This window comes from Prinia subflava, chromosome 7, assembly GCF_021018805.1.
Source record: "Prinia subflava isolate CZ2003 ecotype Zambia chromosome 7, Cam_Psub_1.2, whole genome shotgun sequence".
NCBI lineage: Eukaryota > Metazoa > Chordata > Aves > Passeriformes > Cisticolidae > Prinia > Prinia subflava.
This window is the reverse complement of record NC_086253.1, coordinates 15,480,140-15,502,235: the sequence shown is the minus strand read 5'-3', so window position 1 is coordinate 15,502,235 and position 22,096 is coordinate 15,480,140. Positions and strand designations below refer to the sequence as shown.

The 22,096-nt window shown below is 37.0% G+C and overlaps 1 protein-coding gene across 7 annotated transcripts in view; it reads left to right on the top strand.

Annotated features, from left to right (window-relative positions):
* LCORL (ligand dependent nuclear receptor corepressor like) overlaps positions 1 to 22,029 on the top strand; it is an 80,813-nt gene extending 58,784 nt beyond the window's left edge. For 4 of the 7 annotated variants that reach the window (XM_063401681.1, XM_063401685.1, XM_063401686.1 and 1 more), the window contains 2 exons: positions 256 to 5,132; positions 14,631 to 21,274. In XM_063401681.1, coding sequence (XP_063257751.1) covers positions 256 to 5,132; positions 14,631 to 14,674 — 4,921 coding nt within the window. In that variant the 3' untranslated portion in view covers positions 14,675 to 21,274. Of the gene's footprint in view, positions 1 to 255; positions 5,133 to 14,630 lie in introns of all 7 variants that reach the window. The other 3 variants (XM_063401682.1, XM_063401683.1, XM_063401690.1) reach the window with 3 other exon arrangements.
* The last annotated feature ends 67 nt before the right edge of the window (positions 22,030 to 22,096 follow it).

Sequence of the window (22,096 nt, the reverse complement as noted above, 5' to 3'; positions counted from 1 at the left end):
GAAGCTGTATTTCAAATTATTCTTTTTGCCTCTAATTTCTTCATGATTATTTTCCTTAATGGTAGATTAGTGCTATCACTGATAAGATGCACATCATTGCTAGTGACACTTGCAAGTATGATTGACTACTACAAATAGAGCAGAACTATTTTGTAAACGTCAGGTTTTTAGGCTTGACTTTAACCATTATAACAAACTTTAGATATGGTGTTTTACTGTAATTTATATTTTGTTTTGATTTGTTTTCATTTTCAGTTCAAGCTCAACAGCTGATGCAAATTCAGAGGAAACAGCTAATTTGGAAAAAGGAAAATCAACATTAAACAAAGTTTTGGAGTCTTTTTGTTCATATCACTGGCAACAGACTTTGGCTATGTTAAAATTCCTAATACAGGATGAAAATATTCCTATAGTTTGCAGTTGCAAGCAAACACATTTGGTTCACTCTGAAACTGCCAGTTCCCTTACTGAAGAGGATGCTCACAGTCCATTTTGCAGTTGCAATGGACACATGCTGACAAAAAGGTGCTGTTTACAAAATCAAAGACCAAACACTTGTTTACCACCTCTGTCTGTTTGTATTAAAGATTTCCATTCTTTGTCATGCCAAGCTGTAGCAATTGGATGTATTAAGACAATGGTGAACAAAGCATGTAGTTCTCCTAAGTATTGTGCTGACCAATTGCAAAATTGTAACAGGCATTCTGTGAAAGCAGCAGCATGTACATATTCAGCTAAGGACTCTGACCTCTTAAGCAGCATTAAAAACTCAAACAGATCCCGCAGCCCATCGCCCCCTCCACTGTCACCTGTACACAGTAAAGAATTTGAATTGGCAGAAGGAATGGTTATGGATTTTCCAACTTTAGACAACAACAAGCTTGAAATATCCATCAACCAGCCTCCATCCCTCTTGCCAGCTGAAGGATGCAAGGGAGAACTTGAGTATGAGGGTAAAACGTGCGAAGGAAAGGAGATGGATTATTCAGATGGAGCACTGGTATCAGCAGACCAAGAAAGCAATGATGGCTGTATGAACTCTGAGAAAGGTGAACATTCTGCCATTTTTCAAGATTTAATGGACCGCATTAATGAGAAGTTGAAATCAATAGACACTACAGATCTAGCAACAAATCTTGTAAAACTTTCTAGCAGTGACAGGGCACCAGAAAATGATGTCAAATTAGGAGACTTCATAACTTCTCTTTTGCATAATGCTAAGGCAAGTGATTACAGCTTTATGGAATTACTTCGCCAACATGATAAACAAGTGGAAAATAAAATTATCCAAACAAGATTTCGCAAGCGTCAGGAAACTCTGTTTGCAACGTATAATTCTCCTGATTCACCAGTCATTCGACGACAGTCTTTGCAAATCAAGAGGGAGCTTGCAAGCCTTGATGAAACTGTTGTAAGAAAAAGGTCAATTTCTGAGAGAAATGCAAAGAAATCTACAAAAAAATTTGAGAAAATGCATCCAAATAAACTACATAGTTTTACTCTGATAGAAGGTGAGACTTTGCAACATCTTGAAAGTAATCCATGTATGAATTGCCAAACCAAACCTATGTGCTTTCCAGTACACCAAACAGAGTCTTTCAAACTACCTCTTACTAATTTTCAGACCAGCTCCAGCTTTTTAGTTCTTTCAGAAAACAGTGCTATTGCAGCCAGCCAGGCAAAACTCCCAAATACACAAGGAGATTGTGCAACCTTAAAAGAGACTGGTCAGATTCCTCTGAAGGATGAGAGTAATGAGATCTTGAGTAGAACTAAACGTAACATTGTGCCTCCTGGGTGGTACTCTGTGTATGTGACAAACAATATCATGTTTAGAAAGTCATCCAGTACAAAAAAGTCTTTGAAGAGTTTGGAAAAAATGAAAATAAATAAAAATGTTTATGCTGAAAGATGCAGTGACATAAATATAAGCAAAATAGTGAGAGACACAAATCTGCAAGTTGTTGTGGAGCGTTTAGAAGATACAATAAACTTAGCCAGAAAGACTAGCGACTCATTTTTGGATAGTTACAAAATAAGCCAAAAATTAAAAGATAATGCTTATGAGCAGGTTATGAACCCAGCTCCTAGAAGGGGCTTACCTTTCACTCTGAATGAAATGGGATGCATGGGACAAAGCTTCCTTCCACATTCACATGTGCCAAACAGCAGTAAAATCAAAGCAATTTGTGTTGCATCAAACACACAAGAAACTGTTATAGATCAAGAAATTAATGACAGCCTTTTGGGATCTCTGACCTTTAATTCAAGCAGTTCAGCTTCCAGTAATGGGGACTTGCATGTACCATCTGAAGCCGGGGAGATCTCATCTCCCTTAAACTACTCCAGTCCTATTAAGCTTATGTTTGTCTCAGAAGTTAACAGTCATGAAGGAGTCAAATACACTTTGACATCTGCAGCTGCATCTTCTAAAGGAAGCACAGACCTTTCTTTGTTTCAGGGGCATGCAGACACTTTGTTAGATAATCGGGCCACAGGTGACCTTTGTCATACAGTCTGTGTCAAGGGTTGTGATTGCAGTGAAAATGATACTAAGGAGGGGTCAAGCTGTGTTTATGCAGAAGCAGTTACAAGCTCTTGTCCAGTTGGTCAAATTAACATGAATGACTCAAAAAAAAAAGATGAAGTTGTGGAGAAATCAAGCAGTAGCAGTGAATCAGTTTTCAAAAGAAAACCTGGTAGACCAAAGAAAATAGGTCCTCAAGTAGTTAAGCAGGTTAAGAGACCTATTGGACGGCCTCCTAAACCAAAAGTAGATGGGAGTGGAAGCACAAAACCTAGACCTGAACTTAGCTGTGGTGGTAAAAGTGTCAAGTCTGATGCAGCAGCAATGGAAGAAGTTAACAGCAACAAAAATATTACTGTGACAGTTGTTTTTGGAAGGTCAAGAAGAACTAAGAGACATGTTTCTGAAGGTAATCTAAATCTCATCAGCATTCTGCCCACACAACATATTGATTCTAATTTTGCCAATGATCCCAGCAGAGCAAGGCACAATGCAGAAACTGGAAATGCTTTGACTGAAATGGTAAAAGCCTTCCAGAATCCTTCTACTGAAATGGAGGTCTCTGGTTATGACTATGTCCGGCCTATCAAGAGTAATCTGGCGTCACCACATCCTTGCAGCAATGTCATCCGGCAGATTAAGAAACCATTGACCACCGTTCGAAAACCTGGCAGGCCAGCAAAAGTAAAAATTTCCGGCATATCAGTGACTGTCAGCAGACTTTCACCTCAGGAAAGAAAAGTGAGCATCAGCAACGGTTTGCCTCCTTTACAGCAGCAGAATGTGCTAGAAAAAAACATATCACAGGAAAGAAAAAATCAACTGTGCAATAATATGGGTCAAGTAAAGAACATGCAGAAAGATTCTAGAGAGGACGGACCACACAATGTTACCACAACAGTGTCAAGAAAACGTGAAATTCCATCCAGACACTCTGCTAGAGACAGAAAACCTTCACTGCATTTTTTGCATTCATTAGCATCTTCTAGTGCATTTACTTGTAGAAGTGCCTTACTACATAAATCTTATAAACTCCATTTGAAAAAAGCTAAAGGGCGAAAGGAAAAACTCAAACAATCAAATCAGAGCACAGCATCCAAAGATACCTCAGAACTGAGAAATTCAGAAAATGCTAAAAAGGATCTTAAGGATGGTGAATTTGGGCCCATTAATGAAGTATCATTGGATCCCATTTTTTCATCAAATCCCTCTCTCAGGTGGTGGCCTACTTCCACTTCAAGTGACACCTTGTTGGAAGAACTAAACAATAGGTTTGAACAGATGACTAATACCTGGTTGAGAGTGGGGGGAAGTGAGTTTGATAAATGTGTATGTGAAAAAAGGGATCCCATTGAACAAGATTGCAATACTGAAATGTCAGACCCTCTAGACTCCTGCCTTGTAGAACTTGAAACTTCACCTGTAAAAATGCTTTTCCAGAAAAAGTGTAATATGAATGAGCTCTGCACCTGGTTTATGCAAACTACAGAAACACAGTCTCTCTCTCTTGTGAGAAAGGCAAACGCTCGCAATCCCTTAGAAGTAGTTAGCACTAGAGAGGTAAAGATGGAAACGAAACAGTCTGATCCTAGCACTTGCCCTTTCAGAAAGCACTTTAAAAAGTTTGCACTATCGTCCCCTTCAAAACCAGCAGGGAAATTGCAAATATTACATAACATGGTGAGGTCTCCAGTCTTAAGCATGAAAAGTAATTTCACTTTAGCCAGATTAAGAAGAAACGAATTTAAGAAGTTGCAGCATGATAGGTGGGGACAAACAAAAAAGCTCTATAATCAGGCTTCTGGAGGCTGGAAATCAAAAAAGAAAAATCTGCAGTTATTTTGCCAAAGCCAGTTGTTTAAAAGTACAAGTGGGGAAACCAGTGATGAAACACCCAAGCTGCAGGAGAAAAATAAAGTGGAAATCCAGCCCACTCAGACTTTAGTAGAGTCTCAGAATAGCCTCTTGCCAACTGAAAATGAAGCCAGAGATGCATTTGTTCAACAGATGATGGGATCTTCTGACTTTAACCCACATCCTGGTTTAACAAATATATTTAAGTCACATTCAGAGGCAAATGGAACAATTCGTTGCCAGCAAAATGTTAGAAAAGAACAAAGCCAAGATAAACTGTTTCAAAATACTTGGAAAGCCAAAACCTTTAAAGACTGTAGGATATTTCTGAGAAAAATCAACCATATTGAGCAGCACAATTCATGTAAGTTAAACAATGTCATTTATTCTCCTGAAGCTGTTGACAGTAGAAGCACTCATGCCTATATGGAAGAAAAAAGACATCCTCTTTTAAGGTCCCATTCTACTAAACAAAATACATTAAAGAAACAAGAATATGAAGTGGAAACATCTAAAGGATCTAATTCTTCTAAAGTGACTGAAAAGCTAGATGGCCCATGTCACGGCAGAAAATTAAGTAGCAGTGTAAACCAGGATGATAATCCTTCTGGTAGTTCTGAAGGTCTTACTAGAATAAACAAAAGAAAAAGTCCACAATGGGAGACCACTGATACAAATTTAAGAAAAAGGCATAAGAGACAATCATGCAGTAGTGGACAAATGGCACCTTATTACCCAAAGTACCAAGTAGGTAAGTTCCTGTTCCCCGCTTCATCTTAAAATTGAAATCCTAAAGAATTGGAGAAGTCAAACAGCTAAGCACTTTTTTTTTAATCGCATGTTACTCATTTTAATTTCAGAAAAGCCATTAATTAAACATTGCATAACTTCAGAATAATTCAGAAAGTGCAATTTTAAAATGTATATAATGTTTTGCACCATTCTTTCAGCTCTGATAAGCTAACCAATATAGTTCAGACAGACCAGAAGTCAAGTTCTGACATTCTGAAGTCAGTCACAACTGGCTATTGACTTCAAAAGGAACAGAATTTCATTCCATTGTATAGTTTCTCTTAGTGTGAGGAGGGGTAAGCTATAAAATGAAGCATAAATTCTGTGTATTAACATATAGCTGGTTTTAAAAAGTTCTCACTGAATGATTTCTGTTACAAATCTGTAATAGTTTTGTAATTTTACGGTAAAAGATAGTATTTTGTATTTCTGAAAATTATTCAGAGACTCATTTTAGTATCCTTTCCATGCCAGATGAAATTTGCTGACTCTAAGAGTTTTGCACGTTGAATCCTTACACAACAATTTAAAATGCAAAATTATTTTCAACAAGTACAATATACAGTTACTATGCTAAATACTTCAGCTTGGAATCTTTTTAGGCTAGTGTGAAATTAAATCATTTTTTAAAGATAGGTATTTATAAATACATTGTAATACAACTGTGATCTCAGAAGGCCATTATATTACTTAGAAAGACGGCACATTTCTGTAATTACTTCTGTTGGGTGAAGAGATCTCCTTAAACAGAAGTCTCAACTCATTTCAACAAAATTACTAAGGTGTGAAATGCTTACCAAGTGAAACACAGCTCCTGGAATGTGATTTAAATGACTGCCTTTGTAGAAACAATATTGTATTAGCTAATTTGATATATTGCCCAAATAAAAAAAAACTTTATTTAAAATATCAGGCTAAAATCTTAGGTCCTCCTTTGTATTCTATCTTGTAGAAAAGGATCTCTGATAATAAATGGAAAGGTTAATTTAAGTTGTAATATAAACAATATAATGAGTCTTGTATGCTTTATTTCTTTTGTACTTCATGTGATATATAGAATTCTTCATATTAAGCTCATTCACTATAACCCTGCTTTTTTCCAAAGTATAGCATTTTTTTATCTGTAGATTACTCTTTTGTATTTTAATTCATTGATCTGGGGCCAAGCTCAACATGACTTGTTTTTAAGAAGTTCAAACTTTGACACAAAATTACTGTAAAAAAAAAAAAAAAAAGAACTAGAAAAGGAAAAGAAAGCACATATCCATTTCTATATTGCAAATGAAGAAAGAGCTCTCTCATAACTTATTGAGAAAATATTACATTCCAGTTATATTTATCTGTAAATGTTTTGTTTCTATGGTAATGCAAGACCTATTACTGTGATACGGTCTCATGTTAGTTTTAATTGGGACTCAATTTTATCTACCTGATAACTTTCATGCTTTAGTTTTGGAACTTCAGGAAATCTGATAACTATTTTGATATTTTACATTACTCCATTTACAGTTTTTGTTAATTTCCCTTTTACTCATGGTTTCTCATATCAGTCATTGTCTTTAGAAAGGCTATGATAGCAAGTTCATTGATAAAGGAAATGTTAAAAGACAAAGAATGATGATTCTGGAATTGTCTCCACACTTGTAATCCCAGATCTTTCTTTGGGGTACTATTGCACTATCAGAGGATTGTCTCATATTGGAAAGATGTCTTGTTTTGCTGTGTTGATTCAACATTGTGTATGCTCTGCACCAGCCAAGGAAATCATACAAACATTTTTAATGTAATGTAGCTGCTCCGTAAAAAGAAGCAACATGATTTCTAGCTGTGCATGCATGTGACTTCAAACATAATTCCTGCATCTGGAAGTTTAATGCACATGAAAACATCATGTTTCATTCATATGTTCTTTGGATTGTATTTTTGTTTATGTGGTATCATAAACTATATCATTGTTCTTGTCATGCTTGAAATGTTGCTATAGACACATCTATGGTCAGTATTTGAAGTTTTTCTTCAACCTTGGCGAATGTTGGGGTCTTAACAAATGTTCTTCAAAGAGGGAGATGTGATGCTGTTTAATTGTGAAACATTGTGGCAGATGGGCAGAATTGTTTTACCAAAATTTATGTACACTTGGTTTTCATTATAATGTGCAAGCAGGAATAAACAATTGAACTCTTACAGCTCAAGGTAGTGCCCAGCAACCAGAACTAGCCATGCACTCATGGCAGCAACAGAAAAGAGTTAATTGCTTTTTCTCATTGCCTGTTCTAGTCAAGATAAGGTGGCTGGTACATACATGGATCCATCTGATGTTTCCTGCTACTTCTGTACTGTTGCTTCCAAAATGCATTTGATGTGTTGAGGTCCAGTTCCCTTTTACTCTAAATCCATCTTCTGGCAATTTAAATTTCTTTAGCAACACTGAAACGCTATTATTCTCCGTTGTGCAAAGAAAATTACATAAGCATGTTTTCAGGAAAGCATTTGTTTTCTTTTCACAAGAGTAGTTCACTTGTAATACTGAAGGTCACATTCACATGCTTTGGACCTGGGCAAAAGGTTTCAAGAAAGCCAAGGTAAAATACAAAAAACTATTAAACCAATGATAAAACTGAGACATGTAAAATAAATATTCCATTTTACAATCTTACAATGTACTGGATATTTTAAAAATCTGCTTCAGAGGGTGTGGACTTCATACAGATCGAAAAGAGACTGTGAGCCTTCTACAGTAACAGGCAGAGCTGAAATCACAGACCTGTGCATTTGCCCTTCATATCAGGGTGGGAGTTTGCATACAAAAGCTTTTAAAAATCAATTTCTATCACTTAAAGTTAGGATGTTTTCATCTAACATGAACTTTTTAATTTTTGCCCTTACATTTTAGCTTTTCTTCAAGTGGTCTGGAGTTATAGAACATATCTCTTGGATTTGTCAGCAGAGAATATGACTCTTCAATTTTAATTTTTTATTATGTATTAATGTGTTTTTTAAATCTTATTTTAAATCAAATTAGTGCAGTACTTGAGAAGAGAATTTGCGAATTTTGTGGTCATTTCAAAGTTGGCTGCAAGAATGAAGAATCAAAACTATGAAAACTATGGTGTTGGGAGTCTAATTGGTCTCCTCACTGTGTACATAAAATAACATCTGTATTAATATTACAGACAAACATTTTCTTAAACTTAACTTCCATTACTATAACTTTGCTAAAAATTGAAAGAGAAAATTTTGTGAATTCTCTTTGACACATCTGTGTTAGTGTGGCTTTAGTATTCCAGTAGTGTTGCTTATTTGTCTCATCATAGTACAGTCCAGTAATAATGAAGCTGCAAATGGGAATCACTTCCCCTACTACTGTGAATGACCTACTGACAAACAAGATTGGTTTTAGCAGGTTGTTCAGCTTCCATGAAGGACCACATTCTACACCCCTAATGAGTGACAAATTTAAAATATTAGGTTAGGAGAAGTGCAGACATAGTGTGACAGTCGTTAAATCTGTCAATTTTAAGAAGGCTCTTCTCACAAAGACTTTTCATCAGAGGGTTACTTGGGTCTAAAGTAAGTTTCACCTGTGATGCAAAGTAAGCAGAAATTTTCATACCTGTAGTTGCCACACAAGAAGTTACGGTTTCACAAGCAGACATAAATTGAAGTAAGGGCATTAATAGAAATATAAGAAGAATATGAAATGAAATGCTGTTCTTAGTAAGTGGGCCATTTTTAATGCACAAGTGTAACAGCAGAAAGGTACACTTGATACATAGTTGACTATACATGTGTAATAAATCCTTACTCGTTTCATGAACTTAACAGTCTCTGCCTCATTCCCCATGATGCAACAACGGCAGCTCCCATGCCACAGTCTAATGCTCCATTTTGTTTTACAGTCTGGAATTCTACTTGCCAGATTACATACTCTTCTTTCCTTTGGTTTTTCTCACACATGATCTAGTGTGGAGTGTGTAGGATTTGGATGCTGTTTAGTTCTAAACTGCAGTTATTTGCATATTGCCTAAGAGTGTGCTGTTACTTATTTTGAGGGTTCTGAGCTAAGGATTTTTACTCCTGCATCTTTGAATGGACTTTTTAAAAGAACTTGGGTCTGAGGTCTTCAAATTTCTTTACCTGCTAGGTTATGTAGTTTTCTGTAGTTTAGTGCCCCGATCACAATTCTTTTGTGTAGGAATTATATACCCAGTTTTATACCTAAGCTGGGCTGGTTTTTTTCATAATTTTATTCAGTATTGTTTTGCTGTCTGTTTTTAATTTTACCTCTGCAAAAAGTGAGACACTCATAGTCATGTTTTCCTATTTGTCCTCGGTCCTGAGGAAGTGGCTAGATTTTTCAGCTTTCTTTAGGGAACTGGTAATACTAAATAAATATAGGCAATCTTCTGTTTTTCTTTGTAAGCCTTTTTCTAGAAGAGAAAATAGCGGTTTTCCAAGGCCTGCACAGTGCTTTTGAAAATCTGACAAGTGCATATCCTTTTTAAAATCCTCTCTTCTGCTGAGAGTTTATGGCCTTAAAGCAGAGCTTTTGTTGCTGTTAGATAGAAAGGGAGGAAAGTCAATCAACAGAGCCTGTGAAGATGTAACCTGTAAATAAAGTATTTCTGTAGTCTGACCATGACCAGAGCAGATTAATTTTGCTGAGACAATTAAACATTTCAGTGTTGAAAATAGGAAAATAGTTCAAGAGAGATGCTTTAATTCATAAGAATTCCATGTGCTGTGTCTTAGTATGCATTTCTCTATTGTTTATATGCTAAAACTAGTGCTGCTTTTTTACTTTCACCACATCTTTGTAAAGTGTCTTATACTGGAATCTTCAGTTAATTACATTCAAAAAGTACAGGTTCTGGCTCCAGAATTGAGGGGGGAAATTTAAAATAGTGTGAGATGACTGGGTTGTTGTTCACATGTACTGTTGGGTAGATTTTCCTTTCCTAATTCATCTTTCACTCCTCAAAGGATAGTTTTAGTCTGACCCATGATGGTTTGAAATCTTTTTCAGATTTTTAAGCCAAGTAGAATGCCACATTTGTTCACTATTCATCCTTGTGCTTGCAGTGTCCTTTAATTTTTGCTATAATTGCTGTTGTGCCTTGAAGATATTGTTTAAACAACCTTTGAGACGAATAGAAATGTTTTTGTTATTTGGCAACTGGATATAAATTTAATACAAATAGTATTTTAGCCGTATTTTATGAACAGTATTTCCTTATCAAAAGCCTTTTTCTCTCCAGTGTTTCCTGTAGTCACCATGGAAAAGAAAGGCTCTCTAAAATGTCCTTGAATCTTGGGTGTCGCTGAGAATGCTGTGTGTTTATGAAAACTGTTGACAACCTTCAGGTTCTAATTAAGACGGATATTTTTACAGTGATCAGCAACTAATTAGGTGGATGTATCTGAAAGGAAATTGCTGTATACAAGAACCCTAATATTTTAAGAGCAGCGTTTTGCCAGTATTGCCCTGCACACCCCACTACGGCATTGCAGCTTGTCGGGTTTGCCCTTGGTGGCAGTTGGAGCAGTGTTGTGCTTCCTGTGTTCAGTGTCATGTCAAACATGATGGGGGTTCGGGTGTGTGATAAAGAAAGTTTATGGAGTCCTCATTACCCATGTTTATAGTTATTTGAAGTTATTTATAGTTCATAGTTATTTAAAGATTTTATTAGGTATTTTGAAAGAAATCAGAAGAAAATGTTTGGAAATCAGAATTATGGGTTTTGCCAAATACAATTACATAGAAATGTGTGATCTTCAGACCTGTACATGAATATATTTATATAGGAATATGTGCTACCTGTGAACCTTTCTAAGGTATGATTTTCAGTGAAAATTACTTCTTCGAACAACTTCAAGTAGAACCTCAATTGAGATACCAATTGGAAAGTTATTTGGAAGTTTTTTTACTTTCTTGCTCACAAGGGTTTTTTTAATAGTGCTTTATAAAAAGCTAGAAAAGTAGATTTTTTTTCACTGCTAGTCAAATAAAAGATTGAAATTATTGTAACTGACTCTACAGTCTAACCAGGTTAGGACTCAATGTTTTGATTGGTTGCAGTGTAACTTGATAAAATAGTGCTGTTCTTGAGACACATCTCTCTCCATTGTCTCCTTTTAATAGATGAGGTATCATCTTGAAAACCATCTATAAAATACCACAGTTTTCATATCTCCTCCTTGTTTTTTTCCCATTGTTGGATTGCCAGGTTTCAGCTGACTGATGCGTTTTCTCATCTAAATGCTCACTTTATATGTCATTCTCAGTGTGTGATTTTTCATTAACTTTTTTTGTTAATTAGTTAATAATCAGAACATCTATGTTTAACCTGCAGTTTTGTACCTTTTTATAGAAAGGTGTGCACCCTTTTTCAAGCTCAATTGGGATGCCAAGTCATTGCACATCAGCTCTGCTGCTGTAGTGGATATTGCACCTTTGCCATTGTCTGTCTCTTCCTGTGTTGGCTGTGCTGCTGCTTTTTGTATCTCGTGACACTTACTTGTAGTGTTGCAGCAGTGCAGCACTGACTTGTGCTTCATCTCTGCTCCACAATAGCTGCCTGTGCCTTTGTCCCAGAAGTGCCTGTCCTGCACTGGTGCAGCACTGGGGTCCTGCTGAGCTGTTGTTCATTTTACAACATTGCTGTTACTCATTCTGTTTATTCAGACCCATGTCGGAGCCACAGTTCACACCAGCCAAGCCATTACATTCTGGTTATTCCACATTTCTCTGCATCCTGCTTTCATACTTTGCTCTCCTTTAGTACCAAACTGTAACTGATTCTCAGATCATGCAGCAGCTTTCCTTTTATCCCAAGCTGTGTGTTTGTGAGTGCCAAAAGATAATCTGCAGAAGATTAATGCAGCCCAGTTTTATTCCTGTTTTGAAGTTTTACTGCATGTTTCTCACTGTATACTTTGGCTGGTCCTTTCTATCTGGTCCATACGCCTGCCAAGAGATTTTTAATACCATGAGCAAATTGTCAATCAGCTTTTGTCACAGATTTCTTCAAACCCAGGTAAGGAAAGTCTTTTGTAAAAAGTCATACCAGATTTTTAATCCATTCTTTTTCATATTGAAGACCAGGTAATTTAATTTTTTTCCTATAGTGTAAAGATATGTCTTTTCCAACGTCAAGGTATTTAAACAGATTTCATCTTCCTATCTCCATGCTTTTGGGCCAACAGCTCTGGATGCTTTATAACTAGATAAGTTAGAGTTTCTGCTGCCATATTCATGGCAAATTGCACTTTCTGTTCTTGTGGGACAGTTCAAGCAAGTTTTGTTTCTTTGCATTTTTTCATAACTGAAAGGGAACCATTTTCTGATGCTGATTCCTCTCATGTTTCAGATACCAGTAAAGGCTGTTTAGATTATCCTTCAATTTCTTTGGAGTACAAATGATGGTATCTCTTTCTGTGTCAAGAGGATGTAAACCTTTAGTGAGAAACTTCATGATTTATGGAGGCAAGGTGCCCTTTTCTGTGTTCTTTTCTTTAGTTTCATCAATCTGACTGGATTTTACTATTTGATATGTTTTTTCAACAGCAGAAACTCACCTGACTTATGTCTGCTTTCAGCTTTATTGGTTCCTTACCACAAATTAAGTTTAGGCAGGAGTTTCACACTTTCTTTCAGTGGCTGTGCCACTCACCTATTCTCCATCCTCCATTTGCTGCCACATCCTCCTTTTCATTTCCACTTCTGGGCATCCATAAGAGGAATCTGCTTCTGTCTTTTATCACAGTTTATCTTTAAGTGGAGCGGGTATCTTGACTGCAGCTCTTTCTTCAGGTAAGGCCAACTTTAGACCTACTTTTCTTCATGCATACCAGTAGAAATGGCCTTCAAAATAACTTCGGACTTAAAATACTTTCAAAAGCATAAGTCTGAATTTCTGCTTGGTTTGGGATGTTTTAGATCAGTTGTCAAACCATCAGTGAGTACTGTGACTACAATCAAGTTTTTCCAAGCAGGTCTTACATAGGTATTCTTATTCTTTGTTTTCATTTTGTATCTCAGGATAGAATATCTCTAAGTTATGATTCTGCTAGGTATTAGAATGATGAGGCTTTCACATTTAATATTAAAATACTTACATACATGAAAATTAAGATGTTCAGGGAAGTCAGTCTTTTCAGATAAATCTTGTCACAAGTTTCTGTTACCTAAGGTGTGGATTTCAGAAATACTCAGATATTATACTTGATATTTTACTGACACAGGCCTGCCCTCAAAGCTGTTTTCTATCAAACTATTGAAATCCTGGTGTAAACAATGGATTATTTCCCTGTACATGAAATAGAAACGTAGCTGAAAAAACTCTTGTCTAGAAGCTGTAAGAATGACTTAAAATATTTTTCTTTAAAAATAAATTCTTATTCTCACTTGAATTTTGCTCTCTTGCCTATGTGTAAAACCTTTAATTTTGAATGCAGGGTAAATTTTAAGGGGGAAAAAAAAACTACTTAAAGTTAGGCTTCAGTGTTTTTATTGGGCCACTTACCGTAATTTTCAAAACATTCAATAACAATAGTTTATTTTTAAAATTTAAGAAATTTATTTACAATGCAAATAAATATTTAAGAGCTATACGTAAGGTATCAATTCTTAAAATTTGGTGGTTGTTGTTACCTGTCTTTCTAGTTTAAAGTTCTTGAGATGTGTGTTTGAATAAATTCTCTTGTGTATCATATTTGTTGCTGACATTTCCTATTTATCTGTTTACTACTTACAGCTGGTTTTAAATTACATTTAAGTAGTAGAAATCTCAGAAAAGGAAATTACTTATTTGCAGATTGCTGTTTGACCTTCCTTAATTCAGAAGCCTGGTGGGTTTTAAACCATCCAGGGACTGTCTCATTGTATTTCTGAGACTATCTCTCTCTGTACCATAATTGCATTTATAATGTCAAAAAACTATAATGGATTAAAGATTTGAGTTCAAATGACAGGACTTCCACGTCTGCATTCATCACAGCACTGAGATGGAGGCACTGAACTTCCTCAGAACAGCCTGAACCAGCAGCACACATTGTTCTGAACCTCCAACCTTCACCTTACTTCCTCATTCAAAACCATCTTTAATTATGATTAGGTAGAAAGAAAAATAGAAAAAGCTTTTCTTCTGTTATAGTATGTTTTTAAGTCAAATACAACAGTGCTCATCTGCACAGCAGGTGTTCAGGGTTTTTATTTATTTGCATGCTGCTAACTTCTAGTAATAACTTGAAATTAGTTTTCTTTCAGGGAACTGATGATCAGAGGAAGGTTTGTTTCATGGTGGTGCCTAGAAGCCAAGAATTCATTATGTTTATCATCAAATTAATGATGCTGCCTTTCAACTGTTACAATCTTAGCTGGTTTTTGTTCCCAAGATCTTTTAAGACAGTATGCTATGAACAATTTGAGATCATAGGATATTTTTTTCTTTAACAGGTTATGTGCTGTCATCACTAGTAAATTACACCCTAATTTTATGACTGCTTCATGTCCACTTCAGTGACAGCTTACATGAATATTTTATATCCTTGTTCTTGAAGAACCCGTGCCTTCTGTGGACTGCTAAAGAGTGTAATATCACAAAACATTCTTGTCAAAAAGATCACTGTTCTACATAACTTTCTCAGTCAAGCTGCTTTAAATAATTAAAACTTAAAAAGGGGGAAGGAATGTTGTTGCTATTTAAACTTGTCAACATATATTCAAGTCTGCCCTGTATTTTGGGGAGCCATTAGAAAGGAGCTTTGTACTTCCATGGCTGTGCAAGCCTGATTAATTTATTTTTAAAATGAGTTTTTGTTCCCAAATTCTTCAATGAAATTGCAATTTAAAACCTTTTATATTGCCTATGAAGTGTTGTGTGTCATTTTCTGAGGCTGACTGGTTTTGGGGAGAAAGCTACCTTATTTTTCTAACTGCACTCTGAAACTGTTGCCATCCATTCCACTTTGCTAAATGTTTACATGAAAATGTAACACCTGCTCTCAGGTGTTGCTGTTGTGCTGTGGCCTTTGAAGATGAAGTACTAATGATTAGTACTGCTACATAATTTTATCTCTGTGCAAGTTGAATTTGAAGCTTGAACAATTTGGGGTTATCTCAATACATAGATTCAGAAGAAACGCTTCCAGTAAGTAGTGCTCTTTCCCTGACAGGCCAAGAGTGCTCACGAATTCCTACCTGCCTCTTCTAGCTATCTTTCTCATATATTTTGTATTAATTTCATACTTTAATTTTAATTTAATTATTTTTTTATTTTTGTATTAATTCATGCTTCCTTTTTTTTCACCCTCAAACTGAGAAAACAACTCTGAGATAGTCTCAATAGCAAAATAAACTTTCCACCATCATTTCAGCCTGGGATTATGGCTGGTTCTGACTTCTCACCCTGTCTCTTTATCTCCATTCAGTTCACCTCTTGTCTTGGTATTTTGTACTGTTCTATTTGTCTTAGCACTCCAGCCTTGCTAAACTCGACTCTTACAGCTAACTTTTAAGACACCCTGAATATTGCTCATCTCCCCATCTTGCTTTGATTGATTTCCAGGGCATTTCTTTCTCTCTCTGATTCTCAAATGTGATTCCATCCATATAGCTGAAATGTTATTTCATATTACAATGAGAATCCAGTTGGTAAATGGAAATGAGAAATTAAAAATTTTCTTTGTAGATTTCTTTGCTGCTGGGTTTTGCCATTGTGGGAAAAATTAGTTTAAATTTTAGAGACAGTCGGACTGTGCATGCTTGGTTTGCTGTCTTTTCAATATATATTACATTAACAAATCAATCTCTGTTGGAAATCATACCGAGGCTACTGTAGTCATTGTAGATTTTAACCTAGTGTATTCCACTAGTTCCTTTTTTGAGAAATCATTTGAGTAGAATTTGTACAGAGAACTTTTTTGTTGTTTTTTATTCTGCTTAAGTTTTACTGTTTCTACTCAGTGTTTTTGAAACCCTTCTGTAAAAGCCTCGAGTCCGTGCTGTGTGTCACAGATGCTCTTATGCTTTCCAAGCTACCAGTCTGCAATCACTGCTGGCAGTGTTTAACAAGTGCAAGTTTGCAGAATTTCTGTCAGACAGGGGATAAGAGCCAGTTTGACCTTGCTTCCAAATAGTGGGGAAGGAGTTGTTTTCACCTGTAGGTGTTGCAGAAGACTTAGAGAAACACAGCCCTACAGTGATATGTTCATAGCTGCTTTACAGCACACAAGCACACAACATTGATGGCAGTCTCTGATGGGAAATGCTGAGGACTGACCTAACAGATAAGAGACATTTTCACCCATTCCAACTTTTTCTTTTTCCTACTTTTTTTCAACATGTTGTGACAGATTAACTCAGCAAATATATGGACTTGAGCTAGCCAGATTTTTTTAAACTTTATCATTTTCGTACAACAACAACAGGTGTCAAATATCCTGTTTTTCCAGAAGAATGTGGCTCCAAACTGGAGAGAAAATAAGCAATTCAAATATTATTTTTCTTTTGTGCTTGGCAGCCACAACTTTTCTGGTATTGTTCTCCCATCCTGCTATTAAAAATCAGTATTTCTAATAGTGTAATGATGATTTGGGTAAAACTAAAGAAAGAAATGTGAATTTTTTTTTTTTTAATTGTATTCAGGCAGTTTTAACAGGAAGTATGGAAAACAACAAGATTTTCTTTAGCACTTAGGGGCATGGGGAGGCCACTCATTGCTTACTTTTGTAGAAGTAAGAATTGAAACCTTTCTATTCCTTTCTATTTAATGATAAGGGGAAAATCTGGGGGGGCAAGATGATGCCTTTAGGCCCCAGCAGGTGTGGAAACTTAACTACACACAGGGCTCTCTGCTTAGCCAAGGAGACCAGAGAGGACCTGAGAGTCCATTGATGTTACTCTGATCTGCCTGCTGAGTTAGAATAATGCAGGGGTGATTTGTTAGAAAAACACAGGCAATCCATCCTTTCTGCAGTGCTGTTGAAAGATGGCAAATTCAGAGGTGATTCGGTAATGGTGATAGGGGAGCTGGGAGTTACAGCACACACAAAACCATCCTGAGGTCCTCACTGACTGTTCCAGAGCCACTGGTTTGGTGTGGGGCAGCTTCCAAAGAAAGCCCAGAGCACGTGAGGGCATTGCCAGCTTGCACTGAGCCAGCAGTGTGTCCTGTCATCCTGCACAGCGTGCTGTGCCTGTCCTCAGTGCCCTGCCTGCCACCCCTCTGTGCTCCACATGGCTCTGGGGAAGAGTCAGACCCCTCTGAGACTCAACAGGCCCCTTGCACAGACTCTTGTGGCAGAGCACCTGCCAGGGGGCTGCTGAATTTGGCTCCCTCAGGGTGTTTTTTCAGATTGCTCTTGTTTCAGATCAAAAAGTATAGTCACGTTTCCATAGCCCTTTTTTTGTTCTTTACGCTCTAAGAACAGACAACAATTATATGGATCAGTTATTATACATGGTGAAATAGAAAATATTTTCAATTATGCAGGAAATATGTTACCAGCACTTCAAGACTATTTAGAGAAAAGGGCTAGGAGAGGGTAATTAAAGATTAAGAAAAAAATACTGGATTTTCAAGAAATCTCACTGATTTGTTATACAAATTTTGAAAAAAAAATGAAGATGGTTTTCATCTTTTTCTCTGGAATTTTTAGCACTGTTGTCCTGTCTTCAAATTCCTTAGTGAAAACAGAGCTATTGGATATGACATGGCTGGAGTACCTATTCCATGTCACAGAAGCACCTGTAGCTGACTTCCACAAATCACATGCAGCAGAAGCTGATTAACTGAGTCACTCCCAAGTGAATAAAAACAAAACAGATGATAATTGCTGGAATGGTAAACACATGGCATCAGAACTGAAAATTCTAACCTTTTTAGAGACCATTATGTAAGGTCAGTAGATGCCTGTTGTCTAGGAAATCGAAGGCAACTCCATCTCCTTACCGGTGTGAGTGTTGGTAGTGCAGAGCTCCAGGGGGCTGTAAAGGGGGGATATTCTTCCAGGCTCTCCTGGCTTAGGCTTCAGGGCTTCTGTGACCACCAGGCTGTAACTGGAATTCCTGACAGGAGGGTTGTTCTGTGTAACATCTTCTTTAACTGGGAATGCTTAACACACTGTGGAGCTTGTGCAAGTAGAGTGGAATAAAATTTAGAGTAGAATCTGTTGACAGATTTGACTGGAAAAATTCAACTGCTTCTGTTTAACTTTATCCCTTTAATTACAATTCTCTGATTTTAAAATATTTAAATACACCAAATTTTGTACCTTGTTACTTCAACAGCTGGAAAATAAATCACTACATGTAAAGGGCTGAAAAGCAAGATGAAAGACTAGGTTCTTCTTGGTTAACAAATATATTAAAGCAGATCTCTAACAATAATAACCACTTCATTTTTATCAAGGTAAAATTTTCTAAAATACTTAAACTTTTTTTTTGTTGATGTTACCCATAATGAGGAACTGGGGTAAAAAATTAACATTTATCTATGTTTTTATGCATTCATTTAAAAAGCAATCTTGAGTTTCCTAGCGTTCTTCTCTGAGAGGTAAAGGGATCACCACGTGACAATTATCAATACACACTGCAGTTCTAGTTTTGCAAATTCAGTCCAGCCAACTGCACCTTGTACAGAAACCTGTACAAACCTAAAAGATGCCGAGTAAGATAGTCCCTGACAGAGCTGAGTCCTTGGAAAGGGCTGTTTGGTTCTAAAAGAGCACTCAGCATTTTCAGTTGTAATCCAAGCAAATGGGAAGGAATGATGGTCACACCAAATCTTAGGATACACTGTTACCACCAGCAGTGTAGTTTGGAAAATGGCCTTTACCAGCTTGGTGCAATTCCTCGTTGATCTACGGAAGGAACGTGCCAGGCCATACAAAGAGCCCGAACCTTTGGCTTTTTCTCTCTGGCACTTGCCCAGCATTCAACACAGTTTATTTACTGCTTTGTCTACTGTTTTAAAGACAGGCAAAATGCTGGGGTTTGAAGCACCTTGCAGGTATATACTACTTCATAGTTTGCAATTTCTTCATTCCCAATGCATTTATGTTCCTTTCAGATAGCAGCCACCACCACCAAAGAAACCAAAACCCAAAGCCAGCCTAACCCTTAAAACACCAGACCAAAACCTTCCTACCCTATCCTTCATTTAGCTGTTGGGTAGTTGTTAAAAGTTATGTTTTGCTACCTGGCCATGCCTGAAAAGCACAAAATCAGTAGGGGTGAGGAAAGCTGCTAACTGCAGAAGTCACCCTTACCATCTCCCATATGCACTTAATCCCATGGTCATAAGAAAAGCTTTTGACTTTCTGAGGACAAAGATCCAACTCTGAAGAGACTGCAAACTCTGTAAAAAAGAAAGTAACTCTCGTAAAAAAGAAAGTAACCTGGCTGACTGAAGTCCTGTCTGTCATCTACACCTACACTCCTTTTCCTGCAGGAAGGAAAAGATCAGAGCAACCAGAGGGAAAAGGGTACAAGGCAAAAGATAAAGGCTGAATAATGACACAAGGAAATGCAGGGCATGGGACAAGTGCACCAGTTTGGAGGGTTGGGAGCTGGTGTTACTAAATGAGAAATTTCTGTTTCTATGCCATGGCAGAAAGACACACAACCTTGAGGGGAGCTTAAATTAAAACGCAAAAGAATTAAAAATGTTTCTAATATCTGTGACAACAGTGAATTGTCATTTTAGCTGTTGCCTAAGCTCTTTCCCTTTTGCTGTGACATAGGAAATGTTTTAATCAAAGTCAGTCATTGGTATTTGAGTAACACAAGCCAATGTTTTGGGTTATAGTCCTACACTGAATGACTGTCCCCAGCTACTCTGCTCACCCATGTGAGCACTACACTACTGCACATTCAATCCTCCAGAATGTGCTCCTGCATTCTGTGATGAACCTGTTTTCCTCAAATGCAGCAAGTAAAAGGCATTTTTACTGTTTAAATACCCCTCTGATAGGAAACTCTGTTCAGATAGGTTTTATCATGGTGATTACCTCCAACCCTTAATTACATTACTTAGAACATTGTTCTTAGTACCACAGAAATATTTTCAACTTTGTATCCTTCTTTAAGTTCTCAAAAACTTTGAAAAGTATGGTGAGAAACAATGTATCACACACAGGGGACAAATCACTGCAGGAGGTAGACAGTAAAATAAAAAGGATGACAAGGTTTGAAATGAGACTTGAAATTGTAGTCTGCATATTTTGTATCTTAAAGCACTTCTGAGTGCTTTATAAATTAAAAAAGACATTTTTGCTGATGAGGATGGTGAAACACTGAAGGAGGTTGTCCAGACAGACGCTGGGTGTCCTATCCCTGGAAACATTCAGGATTGGAATGGGTGGGGCTCTGAGCAACCTGATCCAGTTGAAGATGTCCCTGTCTATTGCAGGGGGATTGGAGTAGATGACCTTTAAAGGTGTCTTCCAACACAAACTGTTTGATGATTCAATCCATACATCTGTCCTAGTCTGCTTAGTGACTCCCAAACAGGACTTTTTACTTTTTTCCCTGGATTTAAAACAAAATACTGTCTATATGCAAGTCCTGCCATGGCTGCACTAAATTAACATTGTCAGCAATAAAAGCAAGCCCCACACTCTTGCGCAGTTCCTGCTCTGTGGCTTTACAGAGGTCGGCTGGAGATGATTTAAGCAAGGCCAGCTGCTCCTGCACCTTCTGCAAAGAACAGCCCGAGCAGGAGACTGAGCCGGGTGCTGCCATCCCCACACAGACAAGCCCCATCTACCTCACGGCACAGTCAGGTTCTAACCTCAGTGTTTCTGGAACAGTGCACTAAAACAACAAAAATCCCCAACAGAATACAGCATCTGCCGCCACCTCATCTTGCCTCTTATCAGCTTGTTTGCAGGGCAAGAGGAAAGTGTACTAAACTTTTTCTCATTTTTTCCCTCTCCTACCCCCAATTCTTTTCTGACAGCACGCTACAAGTGAAAGTCTCGGAGCCGCAGAATTCAATAGACATGAACACAGAAAATGAACATTTGAAGTCCATAAAGATGTGCCTTAATCAGCCCACTGAGTGGAATCTGAGTTTTTCAGCAGCATCTCTCGCCAGCTGTAAAGTTTTTAACCAAAATCTCAAAACTGATGAGAACAAATAGATTGCAGCTGTTCTTGCACTATTATTTTGTACATTGTTCCTGATTTTTTTTCTGCTAAATAATAAGCATTTATTACATTGATCTTGAAATGATCTTGTGTGATTTGGCTTTATATACTACTAGTATTATTCAGTTTGATGTACTTTTTCTTTTCTAAATATGAAGTTTCACATCTGACCATCATGAAATTCTTGCAGTACAAATTTATATCAGAATCGGATGTTCCCCTTTAATAGTATTGTGATTTTTCTATGTTCTTTAAAATTAACTATGGTTTCCCAATTTTATTTTTGTGCACGAAAGTTAATATATTATGTAATTTGTGGCATAGGTCACCATGTAAAGATTTATGGTAATAATTCCAACCAATCTGTAACAGGTGGAGACCGACTACCTCGAAGCAAAGCAGTATAAAGGTAAATTATTTGAGGAGATCTCCTTCACCAACGGATTGAAATGTATGGAAGCACCAATTTGTTTCTGCAGTATGCTTTCATCTTCACTTACCTTGAGGACTTCTGTGTGACAGTGTTTAATGACCCTAATGTCTAAAAGAAAGACCAAGCCTGCTGGAGAATCTCGTGAAAGATTGTCATTCAACAAATCTGTATCTGCACTTTTTGAGGTTTCTGCTAAATGGTCTTTCTTCCCCATTTGTTTTATGAATTTATGCCTGCCACCAATTAAAATGGATGTAAATGCTCTTCCTATTTCATTTTTTTCCGTGTACTTTGGAAATTCAATGTAAAATCAAAATTTTATCTCTACTCAAAGAAG